Source organism: Typopeltis vanoorti, chromosome 1 (assembly GCF_054136105.1).
Source record: "Typopeltis vanoorti isolate ZY-2024b chromosome 1, IOZ_Tvanoo_1.0, whole genome shotgun sequence".
Classification (NCBI taxonomy): domain Eukaryota; kingdom Metazoa; phylum Arthropoda; class Arachnida; order Uropygi; family Thelyphonidae; genus Typopeltis; species Typopeltis vanoorti.
The window spans coordinates 61888732-61905005 of record NC_143549.1 but is presented as its reverse complement, the minus strand read 5'-3'; the positions used below and the strand labels follow the sequence as shown (position 1 = coordinate 61905005).

Here is a 16274-nt window from a genome sequence, read left to right as displayed (position 1 = left end):
AGGACATGAACCTCTTACAAAAAAATAACCACTACTATAAAGATAAGCAACTTTCTTTGCTGTTTCCTGGTGTATTCTTTGCAGGTGCGACTGTCTTTTCTTTGAAGAGCCAGGGTACCCATGTAAAACTGAATGAACACCAGAAATATATCAGATTTACACCACAAGAGAAGTTGGGTATTGTTTATCATCAGTGCTTGAATAAAATGCAAAATGACTACCATGATACATAAGCTTGGCAACTTTTTGAAGATCATGAAATTATAATAAATTCTAATTGGTCTACTCCACTGCATAACTAACACTAAGTCTTTTGCACAGGTATCCTCATGTATAGTGCTGTTTAACATGCCTCCTTTTATGTGCTAAATGCTACCCATTTGATAAATACATCTTTCTTGATGCTAACTGTATACAGTCAGTTTCCTCACTGTAGCAAAAAAAATTCCTTGGAACCACAGGAAGTAGATAATTGTGTTGAAGTAGATAATGTTGTAGATAATTTGTTAGAGAGAGTTTCTTTTAACATGGCATTATGCTTTTGGCTCCTTGGTTAGGACTTTTCAGTAGTTTGTTATAGTAGTGTTTGCTAGTGAAAGTTGACGACTGCAGTTAAATGTCTGAATAAAAAGTGTTATTCTTAATGTGTGTAAGTTTTAAGATTTTTTATGTTTATATAAACTGTATTTAACCACTACTCTATTCTCCTTTACTTGTTTTATGTTTCATATATTGTCAATTCTCTGTACTTTTAAATATAATCATGAAAATTTTCCTGTATAATGAAACCTGTGGGATATCCATTATTATAGAATCATGTATATACCACAGTAAAAAAAAATTGATTTATAAGTTTATACAGTCCTACTAAATGGATACAATTCAAGAATAACAGAAAATAACAACTCTCCTATACAGCAACCTAGACAAGAAGAAGTCCACAGACTCCTATTTCATATATTAAAGGCATCTCTGAATAAGTGACAAAAATTGAGAAAATATTGCTACATATAAAACCCATCAGCCAAATTCATAATCTGTTGCCTTCTCCAAAAGATAAACTCTCATCATTGATGTTCTTCCTGGCATATACTTTGTATATGCTAGGAAGAACATCAACGATGAGAGTTTATCTTCCATGTTCATGCAACTTGTCTTTTTATGGACAAACAGGAAAATTTGTCAACAAACTCATCTCTGAACATCAAGATCATATCGAGCTCACCAAACCTGACAAATCTGGCCTAGCACAACATTAGATTGAAAACACCAGCTACGGGATCCAATGGGAAAACATCAAACCATTGCATAGATCCACATATAAACATCCTAGTTTATACCAAGGAAAGTGCTGAATCCCTACTTTGACTTAACTTCATTCGTAACAACTGCCACACCATTCCTAACATTCTTAAGGTTTCTTCTTTTTTTTTTTAAACTAAAAATTATTGAATTTTATTTTATTTTCAGTCCAATAGTTACTAACCAATAAGCAAGTGACTGGTGTGTATGGAGAGAGATTCCAATGTAATGCTTGCACTCTACTGTTTATTTTATTTAAATTCCTTATTGTTATTCTCTGTCCACACTGATGTCTTGTGATACATAACATGAAATATCTGTCAAATAGATTGATTTTTTACTGTGGTGCATGTGTGATTCTATAATAATCATCATGAAAACTATTTTCATATTTAGAATTTGGCACTTTTTGTCTAGAACAAAAAAAGTACAGAACAGTTTTTAATGATATCTTTGATTTAAGTTTCAGGTAAAGAAGATGGCCACCAAGATTTACATTGTAAACCTAGACTCCAGCCACATGTTGACAGAGTTCCATTACCCTCTCTGTTAGATCAAAGTCCTAAAGGTGTACATGATTATGATAGTAGTGCCACCGTTAGTGCCGATGAAGGACAGAGTCAGAATGATCCGGATAATGTTGAGACACTACACCAGGTTAAAAATTCAGTGATGAATAATCGAGTGGATGTATTAGGACAAAATTTTGTGCAGTCATCTCAATCTCGAGATTTAATTGAGAGAACTCTTGTTGGAAATTCTAAAATTCCATTAGTAAAAACCCTGCTTCAGGATCCTAATGTTGGAGTTACTCATTCAGAAGTAACCTCCCAGTTATATCTCTCTGCTACTCCACAGCAGTCTGCAAAACCAACAAAAGAAGAACCTACTTGTGTTAGAGACTTGATCTATCAAGCAATAGAAATGAGTTTGCAGTGGCCAGTAAAGCCAGGCAGAAATAGCAGTCCTGTTCCTACTTCATCATTACCACCTTGTATAAGTCAGGACACACCAGATGTTGTGCCTATCGAGGTTAAAAAAGAAGTTGTAGAGATGGCTTCTAAAACTCCAACACCACCTACTGCACATGGTTCGTCTCGTCATCAGCCACGTCCTGAATCACAGCTTAGTCAACATGTTGAAACAAGTGCTGATTGTGAAGTTCAAGATTTAAGTAAGAAAGATAAATCGCGTGACACTAGCCCAATGAGGGAGTATGTTAAGCGTGAAAGAGTACCAGTACCTGCTAGGCCGCCTTCTGAAACTAATGCCTCTGGTCATGGTCATTATTATGGTGCTCCACCTCCTGCTCATTGTAATCAGTACAGATCTACACAGCCTCCCCCAGCCTTGTCACCACATTATATGGGTGATACTCATCATGATATATATTATCCTCGATCCAGTGAACCTTGTAACAAAACACCATATACTCAAACACCTTCTGACAGACCTCATTCTCAACCTCCTCATCTGATAGCACAGCCACCTGCAGCCCCAACAACTACTCCACCTTTACAAGTACATCCCAAGTCTATGCCAAAATCAGGTGTTCCCCCACCACCACCTCTTATTACAACTAAGTCTTCTCAGTTGTCACCAAAACTTTCATACAAAGAAAGACTTGTATCTCATCCACCATCTGGATCCATAACGCAGGGAACTCCAGTAAGTCAACAGCCACCTGTATCATCAACAAATTTAGCTGCTGCTAGGTATGAAGGCTTTCTCAGGCAGTTGCCTCCTCCACCTCACACCAAGGATGGAGGCTCTATCACACTTGGTACACCAGTTCCACATGATGCAAACAACAAGCGAGGTGTTCCAATTACTGGCCGATCGGAAACAGTTGGTGCTACTCATGGAGTACCTGTATCGACAGGTGCTGATGGAATGCCCAGACAAGGTGTTCCTACTGTGTATGATCCAACAGCTTTAGAATATTATAGACATGTTGCACCTGCAGGACAGCCTTATCCATATGTAACACCTTTTGCTGGTTACTCTAATACACCTCCTACACCAACCAGAGCTCCTTATACAAATGAATCTCAGCTAAGTTCTAAACAAATAATGATTGATTTTAATACATCTAAACAAATGCAGATGAGGCGAGGAAGTAGTTCTAGTGATAAAGAAGTTAAAGTATCTCCCCGTGCATCAGAATCTAGCCCTCATTCAGCTCCTGTTGGAACCCCTGACCAGCACCTTCACCCAATGTATCCTCCAATTCATTATCCACTAGTTACATCTGGACAAGGACCTTCTGTCTATCCTTCTGTGGGTGATCCCCGTTTTCCACCTCACAGAACCTCAGGACATGTTGAAAGGCCACAAAGTCCATCAGAATCATCAAACACATCATCATGGCAACATCATCCTGGAAAACACAGTCCAGGAATAACTCAAGGACAGCCTTCAAGTAGGCAGAATGTAATCCATCGTAGCATTACATGGGGTACAGGCAAACCATCTGTTATCCAGGCACCACAGTCTGCTTCTCCACGTTCATCTGATATGAGACCTGAAGTCATAAGTCCTGCATCTGTAAGAAAATCAACACCATCTCCCCGCCACACCCATTCTAATGTTTATTCTGTAGCAGCACCGCCTTCTGGACATGATGCTTTCAATACTTTAGTAAATGCTGCTGTTGCCCAGCCTAGTCTTGTCATACCAAAAGATGGGAAAAGTTCTCCACTAGCAGCAAGTCCTCACATAAGACAAGAGACCAAATCACCACGTGAACGGCAGGTAGTTGAAGGACTGGAAAAAACTCTTCTTGATATGCATCAAAGACCAAGGTCTTATACAGATTCTGGCCACAGATCACATGTTAGTCACCAAGAGCATAGCCGTTCAGCTGCTGAAACTTCAAATGTTGAACAGCAGTTACTTACTGTGCCACAAGATGCACATCGTTTCACTTCTGGACCTCTTGCCCTTTCCCATTATGAACAAGGAAGAGAACTTGTACCTCATGAAAGGCAGCATATTGTTGCTGAACAACAACCCCCTACTACCCTTCGGTTGTCAAACATGAGAGAACCATTTTCAAGAGAACAGTTTGAAAGACAAATGAGACAACCAAACCTGACAGTGCCACGAGATAGATGTTTTAATAAAAAAGATGAGGATAGAGGTAAGATGCAAATTGATCATCAAGGAAGGTTACCTGTTTCTTCAGCTTTTGTAACTCATCCACAACAATCAGAATTGGACAATGAAGCTTCCAAAATATTTTCTCAGTCATTTCAGAAAGATACTCCACGATCAAATACTTCTCACCGTGGTTTCACTGCCGCAAATCTCATTGATGCTATTATTACTCGTCAAATCAACCAAAATACTGATTCCCCTGGTGTTGTTAAGAATTCCTCATTAGATTTGTTTAATCAGTATCAAACCGGTTACGAACATAGTGATAGCAAAATTCAACAACATCGACAAACTGGTATTAAGTGTAGTAATAAAGCAGAAGTAGTGACTATAGATGATGAACCAGAGGTTGATAGATATAGTCAAAACTGGACTGAACGACCCAGTAGTTGTGGTCGTTCACCACCTGTTGCTCAAGGTGCAACACAAACTGTGTCTTCTGGTATGCCATTGCAGTATACAACAGACAAAAATTTTACCTTGGGAGAACATATAGCAGCTATCATTTCAAAAGATTATAGTAGCCCAAATGAGCTTACAACTTCACAACCATTGTATAGCCATAGTCGTATGGGTCCTACAGCAAGTGCATCCCCAACTGTTCCTCTCAACAGAACAGTGCCATATGTTTCTTCTATCCCCCTTCCACATACAGCTACAGCAAACAGGCAGTTAGAAGGCATTGCTGCAGCACTTCCAGCAGAGGGTATTCTTACAGGAACAGTTGAAGGTACTCCTGATCACAGTCCTCAAAATTGCCCTGGAAGCATGTGTGTTTACCATACCCATAGCTGGAAACTTCGAAGAGCCTTACAACAAGACAGAGAAAGGGAACAACAACAACAACAACACTCCCCAGGTACAAGTGACATGTCTCATCAGAGATCATTATCAGCACACCCACATCCAGACTCTGTCATTAATCAAGAGGAGCGCCAAATTATTAGAGTAGCCCAAACTGCATCTCCTTCTGTTCAGATGTCATGTAGATCATCACCTGTTACTCCATATGCTGTAGAACCTATTTCTCCACCATCTCACCCTGTAGCAGATAGTCCCTCCATAGAAAATAACAACAGACCCTCTTCTACTGGACAGGTTACGAATTCTGTTCCAGGACACCAAGCTTCTTCTTGGGTTAATAATCCAAGTATTACTGGGTTATTAGCTGCTAGGCATATATATCCGCAAGAATATACTGAAATTGGTCATTCAGCACCTCCTTATCAAACCAACTCAAATTCATTAATAGGACAGCCTATTGCAGTACGACCTCCACATCAACAACAGATGGGACTATCTCCATTAGATTATGTGAAGAATAGGATAGTAGAAGTGATGAGGACAGCAACTGAAGACAACCCTGATGTATCTGATCCACGACATACAGCTGGATCATCTAATCATGGTGAAGACAAAGAACAAGTTCGGGCCTTCAGATATCAGCAGTCCCAAAATTTGGAGGTAGAATCAATATGTGAACGCCCAAGAAGTACAGGAAATACTATTCCTTCCCAAGCAAGTCAGCGTTACAGTCCAGCCACTGCCAATTATAGTCCTATCCCTCCACGTCCATCCTCAGCTGTAGAAAGAGTTCCTAGCAGGAACAGTACTCCAGGGGATACTTCTCGATCGCATAAACGCACTGTGGATGGACATATCATAACCACAGACTGGAGAGATGGTCAGCTAACTCAGTCACGCTCAAGCTCACGTTCAGTCTCTCCAAGCAGTTCTGACATGGCCATTAGAGAAGATGGATTGACAAGAAAAAAATCGCGTTCAGACTGCCCCTACATTCCTGAAAGCTCTACAGATAGAGCTCCCGTGCTTCTTCCTGAGAGCTCCATTTCTCTTCACAGTCCAACATTGTCAGGTCAACAAGAAGCACCACATTTAACTTCCAGCAGTCAAAGTGGGACCCTACCAGATAGCCATTCCTCAGGTCCCAAATCCCATACAGGAAATAATACACCTTCTCAATCAGAATCTTTTCCTCAGTCAAGTCACCAAGAACCTGACTCTCGTAAATTTAAGGCACACAATGATGCTGTCTCTGAAAATCAGTGGGATGTTTCTGGTCATGATAGAAACATAACAGAGAGCACATGTTCTACTAGCACTCCGGCTTCAGGAAACATGGGTATTGGTGACTCTTCTAATATTAGCACTGCATCATCAACAACACTTGAAGCGGTGTCACCCCCAACACAAGAAAGTGCAGCTACTAAAAGTATCGATGTCATGGAACACATAAGTAGTAATAGTAGTCCTGTAACTAGTTCTGGCAACTGTTTACCTGAACCAAGCCATAACAGTCCAGTAACATCATCCCAGGGACAAAGAAGTGCCACCTCAACTCCATTAGGAATGGGAGCAACATCAACTACTTCACCAGGTTCTGGACATTATTCATCTTATAATGCATCTGTGTCCAGTAGTAATGTTAGTAGCAGCAATAGTACTGCTTATTCATCTGCTGGTTCTTTATCTCAACCAGTATCTAGCAGTCAACATTTACCTTACACGGCATTCTCTGGCATTAGTACCACTTATGCTTATCCTTATTCTGCTCTTACAATGAGGTCTTTAGCTGCATCAACTACACACAACCCTTCTTCAGCCACAAATAATAGTGTTTCAGTATCTACTTCGCATCTTCAGTCCCCAGCTGTTAGTGCAACCAGTTCTGCAAGGAATTCCCCGTCGCCACTCTCAAGAAATAACCAACCACCACCTCTTCTCTCCTCACAGTATGAGCCATTGTCCGATGAGGATTAGGACCTTTATTCAAAGACTTTGCATGAAAAAAAATTGCCAAAGAGTTAAGGGGTTGTGTACAGTTGCCTTTTGCATTCCACATTTAAGTGGCTGAAAGCCTGATTTACAGATGGGGGAATACAAAAACTAGCCACCAGCTGCAGACATTCAGCAGTATTAATGCTCACAACCCCCACTCGAGGCTGTTATTCAACTGTGATTTATTATTTTTTTTTACATAACCTTTACCTGGTGCTCACATGCTCTGTCTCTAGCAAGAAGTGTGCTGTGCAAGGTCGGTCTTTTTTTGCTGACACTGCCATTTCACAGCTCAACAGAGACTTGGGTATCTACTTTACTTCTGGCCGGTGCTCAGTGCCTTGGTTTGCTGCAGGGGTACTCTTGATTATCCTACAGACATTGTAATATGTGCAAACTTCATTGTCATTTTTTGATTTCTCATAACATTAAAAAAAATAAAAATAAAAAAATAAGCAAAAAAAAAAAGAAAGAAGTAAAAACATGGAATGAAAACCGAGAGGAAATATTAAATCTTAAAGCAGTGAATGACCAATATTTCATTGCTTTCATTTTTTATTTCATGTTTCTTTCAGCATTTAACTCTTCATTCAGCATTTAACTTCATTGTACAAAATATCTCGAGGAAGAAATTTCTTGAAAGCTCTCCCCCATCCCCCACCCCAACTCAACAGACTGCTAGTTTATTATCTTCATTACGGAAGATATAAAAACGTGTAAGTTGGTGTAAATATTTTTATGGGCCTTGGAAAAACCTTCAGCTGCACCGTCTTAGGACTGTTCGTCATGGACGTGTATCATATCAGTGTTGGATGTTTGTACCTAAGCTGGCTGTAGTATTCAGAACCTGTTACTTTTGTTGGCAAATTAAACGTTGTTGAAACAAGTCAAGAAATCTTTTTGGTGTTAGACAGTTCATTCCTTTAAGTATTATTTTGTATATATGTTTCATTATATTGTTTATTTTTACAAATAAGGTTAAAACAGACCAGTTGTAATTCAGTTTCTTTAACTCTCATTACACTGATTTATTCTTCTGCATGAAAATTATTTTATTTTTTATTTCAGAATGCCACTAGTTATATATCTGTTTATGAAACAATTGCAATTTATTTTTATTTACCTGTGAATTTATTTAACACACTAATTATATGGGATCACTAATGGAGTTTTTTTGAGTAACAAACATATTTATTATCCTGAATTAGAAAACTTTTTCACTTATTTTAATAAAATAGTCTTTAGACTAGTTAGATCAATAGTTTTTAATTCCTGCAATGATAGGTACGAACATAGGGTAAAAAACAAATTAAGATCACATAATTTATATATGGAGATATTAAAGTTTATATAAAGATATACATACATATATATATATATATATATATATATATATATATTTATATGTAAAAGTAGTCATACCCATAATTTCCCTTACACAAGAGGCATTTGGACTTTATGTAATAGCAAGATACAGTACTTCTAGCTGTTTATGTTCATTCACTGTAGCAACATGATTGTGCTGCTACAGTGATCTCAGTAATCTTACTTTTCTGATGCTTGAATGGGTTCAACCAACTTCTGGTACAACACCATGTTATTGTACCTTCGTTTATTCAGCAAGTAAATTGCTTTCTATCTGTGGTCAGACAATTGAGAGATCAATATACTATTTCAAACTGAAATGTGATTATTTAAAAACTGAAAGAAATTTTTCTAATGTTATAGCACAATAAACTATTATGTAAAATTTAATGGTGATATTTATTTATTTATTATTAGACCTCCAGAGAGTCGAGGACTATTCAAGGGAGGCCACATACTACACGCACCAGCTATCATACTTATTCTTGAATTCATTCACACTGCTTGCACAAACAACATCCAATGGCAATCCATCCCAATCACGCACATCACCCTATGAGAGAAAAATCTAGCCCTCACCCTCTTCTTAGTAGCATTCATTCACTGCTTCCAAGGATGCCCTCTTGTCTTTTCCTCATCCTCCATAAAATGAAAAATTCCATCAACTGAAATCCTGTATGACCATTTCAGAAGTTTGTACATCTCAATAATCATATCACCTCTCTTTCTCCTGTTTTCTAGTGTCTGTAGTCTACAAATTCTCAATCTGTCTTCATGATCAGTATACCACAATCCTGATATCGTCTTTAACACTCTCCACTATATCAGAATCACAGCAGAAACCAAACCTGAGAACAATAGTCCAAGTGAGGTGTTGTAAAGAAGCAAAATAAATCCTGATTTTTACATGTGAAAGTTTGCTTCAGCATTGCAATTATCTTTTGAGTTGTATTTGCAATCTCTGCTACATGATCCCTGAATTTCAACTTGCTATCTACTAACACTCCAAGATCTCTAGCCTGATCAGTTTCTTCTAGCATAATCCCACCAGTATAATATGACATTGGATATCTAATCATGCAGTGCATGACTTTGCATTTACTGATGTTGAACTGACATCCATTTTCCCATGCCCACAATTCCAGCCTATGCAAATCATTCTGCAAGTACTACATATCTGCACACTCCTGATTACTCTACCTATCTTTGCATCATCAGCAAATAGCTGTATGTTGCCTGTCAAATCCTTCCCAATATCATTAATGTACAGATTGAATAACAGTGAACCAAGGACTGATCCTTGTGTTATACCACTAGTTACCTTAAATCTTGCAGACTCACATCCCCTGTATACCATTTTGATATCTGTCAGTCAGCCATTCTCTTATCCATGCTAATATTTTATAATCCAAACCCATATTCTCAAATTTATGACAGTCTTTCATGCTATATTCTATCAAACGCCCTTGCAAAATCCAAAAGTATCTTGGTGTATCCATTCCCCTTGTCTAGTTCAGTGATAGCATTATTATAGAATGTGAGCAAGTTGCTAAAACATGACCTTCCCTTAGTAAACCCATGCTGTTCATTGCAAAGTAGAGATTCACTGTCAACCCATTTCTGAATGCAAGCCCTAACCAATTTTTCCAAAATCTTCACCACTACTCCTGGGATACTGATTGGTCGATAGTTTGAAAACATTGGTCTTCGCACCATCCTTATGCAATGGGAGTACCATATATTTTTTCCATTCCTGTGAAATCTTCCCTGTTATTAGAACCAAATTATGTAACCTGGTATACATAATTATATACACCAGATTGTGATAGCTTTTAGTAAAATGGGCACTCATTAGTCGAACAACCTCTTCTGCATCTATCACTCTCGCACACAATTTACTTTTATTTTATTTTTTTTGTTGTTGTTTTGTTTTAAGTGTCTGATGGAATTCAAGACTATCTCATGTTAAGAATATGACTAGAGATCATTTTATGAAAAAGGTCACTAATTGGACCAGTTTTGACCTTCTTTAAGGTCATCAGTGGGAGCTAGATCCATCAACATTACTGATAGCTAGCAAGATGGTGTATGTATGCCCATAATATTAAAATACTTTGGATTAGACATTCATTTCAGACAAATTATAGAGACTACAACTGTGGTAGAAATATCTATTTTAATTTCTTGACGTTTCGACCTTCATATTAAGGTCATCATCTGCAGTATACATCATATATACAGAGACAAGCTATATTACATTTCACATTGTATTACTAAAGAGACAATGATTTGATCAACAGTTATTCTACTGGCCTGACCTCTAGTGAAAAAAATGAAATAAAATAACTACAGCAAAAGTGATGTTCTAATTTAACATAAGAATTGTTATATTAGATTTAAGATGCTTGATTACCTATAGTCCTATTTATAATTAACTCTTAGGGAGAAAGGTTATGCGGGTAAAATATGTACCTTCCATATTCTTGGGATTTTTAGACCATCATTATTGTTAAGATTAGGGTGGTTGATAAGAATTTCACAGGCCTCCTTAAGTTTATGTTCATACCACGTTTTGGTGTGATGTAAACAACAGATGCTTTTCCAGTCAATGCTATGTAAAGTATTCAGGTCATGATCAGAAAGGCCAGCTTTACCATAATTATTAAATTTAATGTGCCGTTTATGTTACTTTTTTGTGACAGGAATTGTGCATCCTGTTTCCCCTATATAAGGCAAATAAAATTACAGGTGCACTGAATATGGTATACTCCAGTGTGGGCCAGCAGAGGAGGTGGATCCTTAGATGAGTTGAGTAATTTCTTTAATTTTGAGCAATGTGCTCTAGATTCTTCTCTTTTAAAAACCCAAAGTCTGGCTTAGATACGGGAATATTGGTAATTTATTGGTAAGCTGGGTATTTCGCTTATTACCAATATTCCCTTAACTGACACTTTATCTCTCTTAGAAAACGTTTTTCCTCTGACATCTTAGATCTCTTTTCCTTCGCTATCAACTCTGGGTATTTCGCTTGGAATAACAAAATCTACAAGCAGATAGAGGGAACCGCCATGGGCTCCCCCCCCCCCCCTTGCCAATTTCTATATGGAAGATTTCGAAAAACGAGCCATAGACTCAGCACCACTCAAACCTTCTATCTGGCTAAGATATGTAGATGATGTGTTCTCTATTTGGCCTCATGGCCCAGACACGTTAGACTCCTTCCTCGGTCATCTCAATAGCCTACATCCACGAATCCAGTTTACTATGGAAAAGGAAAAGAACAATTGTTTACCCTTCCTAGACACCTTAGTCACGTGCCTGCCTAATGATACACTTGCCTTCACTGTATACAGAAAACTCACACACACACACAGGCAGATACATTCACAAACTCTCCCACCACCACCCCTCACAACAATATGGCATCATTAAAACCCTTACCAAGAGAGCCCACAATCTTTGTTCCAGTGGAACCGCCCTCACTACTGAGCTTAACCACATACACAGAACTTTCCTCTCCAATGGCTACAGCGAACACAGCATCAAAAAAATAATCAATTCCTCCCCCATTCCCCATCCCTCTCGTCAACAAAAATTTAAAAATACCATCACCATACCCTACATCCGTGGCACTTCGGAAAAAATAGCCAAGATACTAAAAAAGTATAACCTACACACAGCATATAAGCCCTACCGCAAACTGGCTACCCTTATCCTTTCTACGAAAGATCAGCTCCCTCCTCTCTCTCTGCCTGGAGTTTACAAAGTACCCTGTTCCTGTAAGCTTGCGTACTTTGGACAGACAGGCAGATCAGCATCCATCCGCCTGGAGGAACACAAGTCGTACATCGTTAAACACAACTATGGCCATTCAGGCTTGGCTGACCATGTTTTGGACACCACCCACAGAGTATCATGGAAGAAAACCACCATGCTCCACCACAGCAAATTCAAGAAAGAGAGACTTTTCTTAGAAGCAGCAGCAGATCTCAGAAACCAACCAAATCTTAACAAATACGGTTGCATTAAGCTTCCGAAGATTTGGGAAACAGTCATCATCAGAGGTTCCACCTTACATTCCAGGCCACCTACTACTGCCCTTAGAGAGCACTCCACCTAGATAGGACTTTATTGTCACCCACGTGGTTGGGCTTAGTATTGTAAGTTTTTGTGTGCATGTTACGTTAATTGTCTTTGTAATCCCCGTAGATGTCCTAGTGACTAGGACGAAATATAGGAAGTATTAAATTCTATTTTAATTCTTTTTGAGTGTTGTAAAAAATCCATTAAACCTCCAACATAATATAAATAGGACTGTAAATAATCCAGGATCTTAAATCTAATATAACAATTCTCATGTTAAATCAGAGCATCACTTTTGCTGTAATAAAACTATCTGTGTGGAAAAAGTTTTTCTCCGATGTTCTCATAAACAGAATATAGCTTTGATGTAGTTATTTTATTTTATTATTTTCACTAGAGGTCAGGCCAGTAGAATAACGATTGATCAAATCATTGTCTCTTTAGCATACTATGTGAAATGTAACATAGCTTGTCTCTGTATGTGTATATACTAGAGGTCCTGACACCTACCCCCCCCCCCCCGAGTTCCGGACTGGTAGGCCAGTTCTCCTCGAATTTTGAAGACTTGAAAGGGGGGGTCCTCCCCCTGCATATAGTGTCCAACCTCCTGCGTTCCAGACTGGTAGACCGGTTCTCCTTGAATTCTGATGACTTGAATTTTGAAGACTCGAGGGGGGGGGGCACATACGGCGTCCAACCCCCTGAGTCCCGAACTGGTAGGCCTGTTCTCCTTGAATTCTGATGACTCGACTCTCAGGGTAGCCCTGAGTTTCAAAACGTTTCAAATAGCTTGACAAAATCGTTACAAAAAAAGCTTATCATTTTATATTATAGAGTAGATATATGTGTCTACTTTAATATGAAGGTTGAAACATCAGGGAATTAAAATAGTTATTTCTAATGTGATTGTACTCTCCATAATTTGGCTGAAATTATTGCTGATCACCATGTAACACTAAAGAAAGGATTTGGATTAGCCAGTTGACCTAGAACATATCCAGTTATTTGTTGATTATGCTTAGTTGGGAGAATGATGAGTGACATAGTTGATACAGAATCTCTGCAGGTCAGCTTAAACTGACTATTTTTTTTTTTTTTTTTTTTTTTTTTTTTTTTTTTTTTTTATGTTGGGCCCATTCATGAGAAGTTGTTTGAGTCATATATACTTTAGTACTGCTTATGGGTAGTGGGTTGGGAAAGGAGGATGTTTACATTTGCTTTAGAAGATTATATTTTATTCCTTGGGAAACAAAGGGAAGATTGTTCCACAATACAGCAGTAGCAGGGAATATGGAGGAGTAAAAGAAACTTGTTCTGTTGGTTTCAAGGTGCACTGTAAAGGGATGTTGAGCAGCAGCTATATGTGTTCTAACAAGCTTAGTACTAAATGGGAGAATTATTGATGCTATATTAGATGAACATTTCCCATGGAAATATTTATAGAGTACATGTATTGCAGAAACCAGACATCCATGCAAAAATGGGAGGAGTAAGATATTATTATTATTATTATTATTTGACACCTCCAAGGAGTCCAAAAACTCATCGAGGGAGAGTGTGCCAATAGCATCGAGCGATTTTTCCCTTCCAACTACTAACCGCGCTCAAACTTACTTAACTGAGCCATTAGTAGCAGAGGCTCTACCAATCGACCAACCTTTGTAAGAGCAATATTCAATAGTTGGGTGGATTTGTATAAGGTTAACAGCTGTTCATAGGTACAGTAACGTCTTGAGTGAAAGAGAAATCCTAGTTTTTTAGAAGCTGAGGATGCAATGGTTGCGGTTTGTTATGCCAGGTGTGGCTTAATGTCAGAGTAATTCCAGGAAGTAAAATCTCATCTTGTCTGGAAATCTGGGTGTCAAAAGTAATGCTGGAAAAAATGGTTCTTTTTTTGTGAGAAATGAGACAGAACTGGATTTTATTAGCATTGAAATTGATGAGGTTATCTGAACGCCATTGTAGGATGGCTTGGAGATCAGAACTGAAGACAGTGGTTGATGTTCTGTAGTTTGAAGTGAGTTGTGTAGACTAAATGAAAGGGAAGAGTGCAATGTGCTTTCATCTGCAAAACTGTGTATTGGGTTCGAGGTCAACTGAAATAGATCATTTATACATAGCAGGGAGAGGGTCGGCAAGAGGACAACCTCTTGCCACCCCAGCATTAGTATTCCTGCCGATTCGCAGTTACAGAATCCATGGGCGGTCGTTTATTAGGTGAGTGCCTTCACTGTAGTGTAGAAGTTGGGAATTGATAATTTTTTCATTACTTTAGACAGGACTGATGTGAGTGAGATAGGACAGTAGACGACAGTGATTTGTCACCCTTCTTGGGAATGGATTGAATATAGGCCCATTTCCAGGCTGCGGGTTGGATACCAGTGGAGTAAGAGGGCATATACAAGTGACATAGAAGTAGGAGTCAGTTCTGGTGCACAAACTTTCAGGACAATTTGAGGAATGCCATCAGGGCCAGGAGGCTTTTTTGTGTCTAATTTGGACAGTATTTTTCTGATCTCATCCTTGTAAAAGGATATAGGTGCATTATATGTTGGGTGTCTGGAATGGTTGGGGGACATTTACTATCATCAGTTATGCATGCAATTGGAATCAAAGTGTGAAGCCAGAAGATTGGCTTTTTCTGTGGGTGATGATACAATAGAGCCATCTGGGTATGATAGGGGTGGGAATAGTTGGGCAGAAAATACGACCAATTGCTTCGATGAGAGACCAAAAAGGCTTGACTGCTGTTTGGATAGGCTGCTGGTTTCAGGCTTGAGTATAAGCTCTCTAAAGATGGATGACGTTCTTGATGTGAGTCAGTTATGTTATGTTTGATTTTTCATTTGTACAGCCTTGGCACATCTTTTGGAAAATGAAAGTTTAGTTAGAGAACGGCAGTTCAGAGTAGTGCGAGGAATGTATGTTTCCGTGCCAGTGAGGATTACTTTGGTGATAAGTTCGGTACATATGTTTGGGTTGCAAAGCCAGAAATAATAGTCCAACCACGAGAATGAAGCATAGAAGTCGTGGTGGCTGTCCCACATGGCACTATTATAATGCCAGACTATGCTTGTATGGGAGTGACTATGTAGGCGTCGTTGTATGTGGGAGGAGATGAGCACTAGATTGATGTCAGAATTACCTAGGATGCCCACTACATTCAATGTCTATTTGGAAGGATCATTGATGAGGAAGAAATATAGGGTGTTTGGAGAGTGGTTCAGGTTATCTGGTATTCAGGTTGGCATGTGAACAAGTTGTGTAAGATGGTTGGTGACAGCAAATGTTTTAGAATCTCTCTCCCTGCAAGATCTGGGAGAGGAAAGCCAGTTGATGTTGTGGACATTAAAATCTCCTAGGTGGTTGATTTTGCTGTTGGGAAAGTGGCACTGGAGAAAATTGGTTTTCAAGGAGAAATTAACGAGCTCAGAGTGGTTGATGACATTAGTTACATGGACAAATGACAATGAATATCATTTCAATCTTGCCAAGTAGGGGGTTATGCATTTCAGATGGAGGACACTTCAGCAGATTATTATATTAATTGGGATGTGCTGCAAGTA

General features: G+C 38.7%; 1 protein-coding gene across 2 annotated transcripts in view; it reads left to right on the top strand.

The window, feature by feature from the left end:
* Smr (nuclear receptor corepressor smrter) overlaps positions 1-8146 on the top strand; it is a 530430-nt gene extending 522284 nt beyond the window's left edge. For both annotated transcript variants that reach the window (XM_090397581.1, XM_090397569.1), the window contains one exon: positions 1766-8146. In XM_090397581.1, coding sequence (XP_090253707.1) covers positions 1766-7242 — 5477 coding nt within the window. In that variant the 3' untranslated portion in view covers positions 7243-8146. The remainder of the gene's footprint in view (positions 1-1765) is intronic.
* Positions 8147-16274: the final 8128 nt, after the last annotated feature.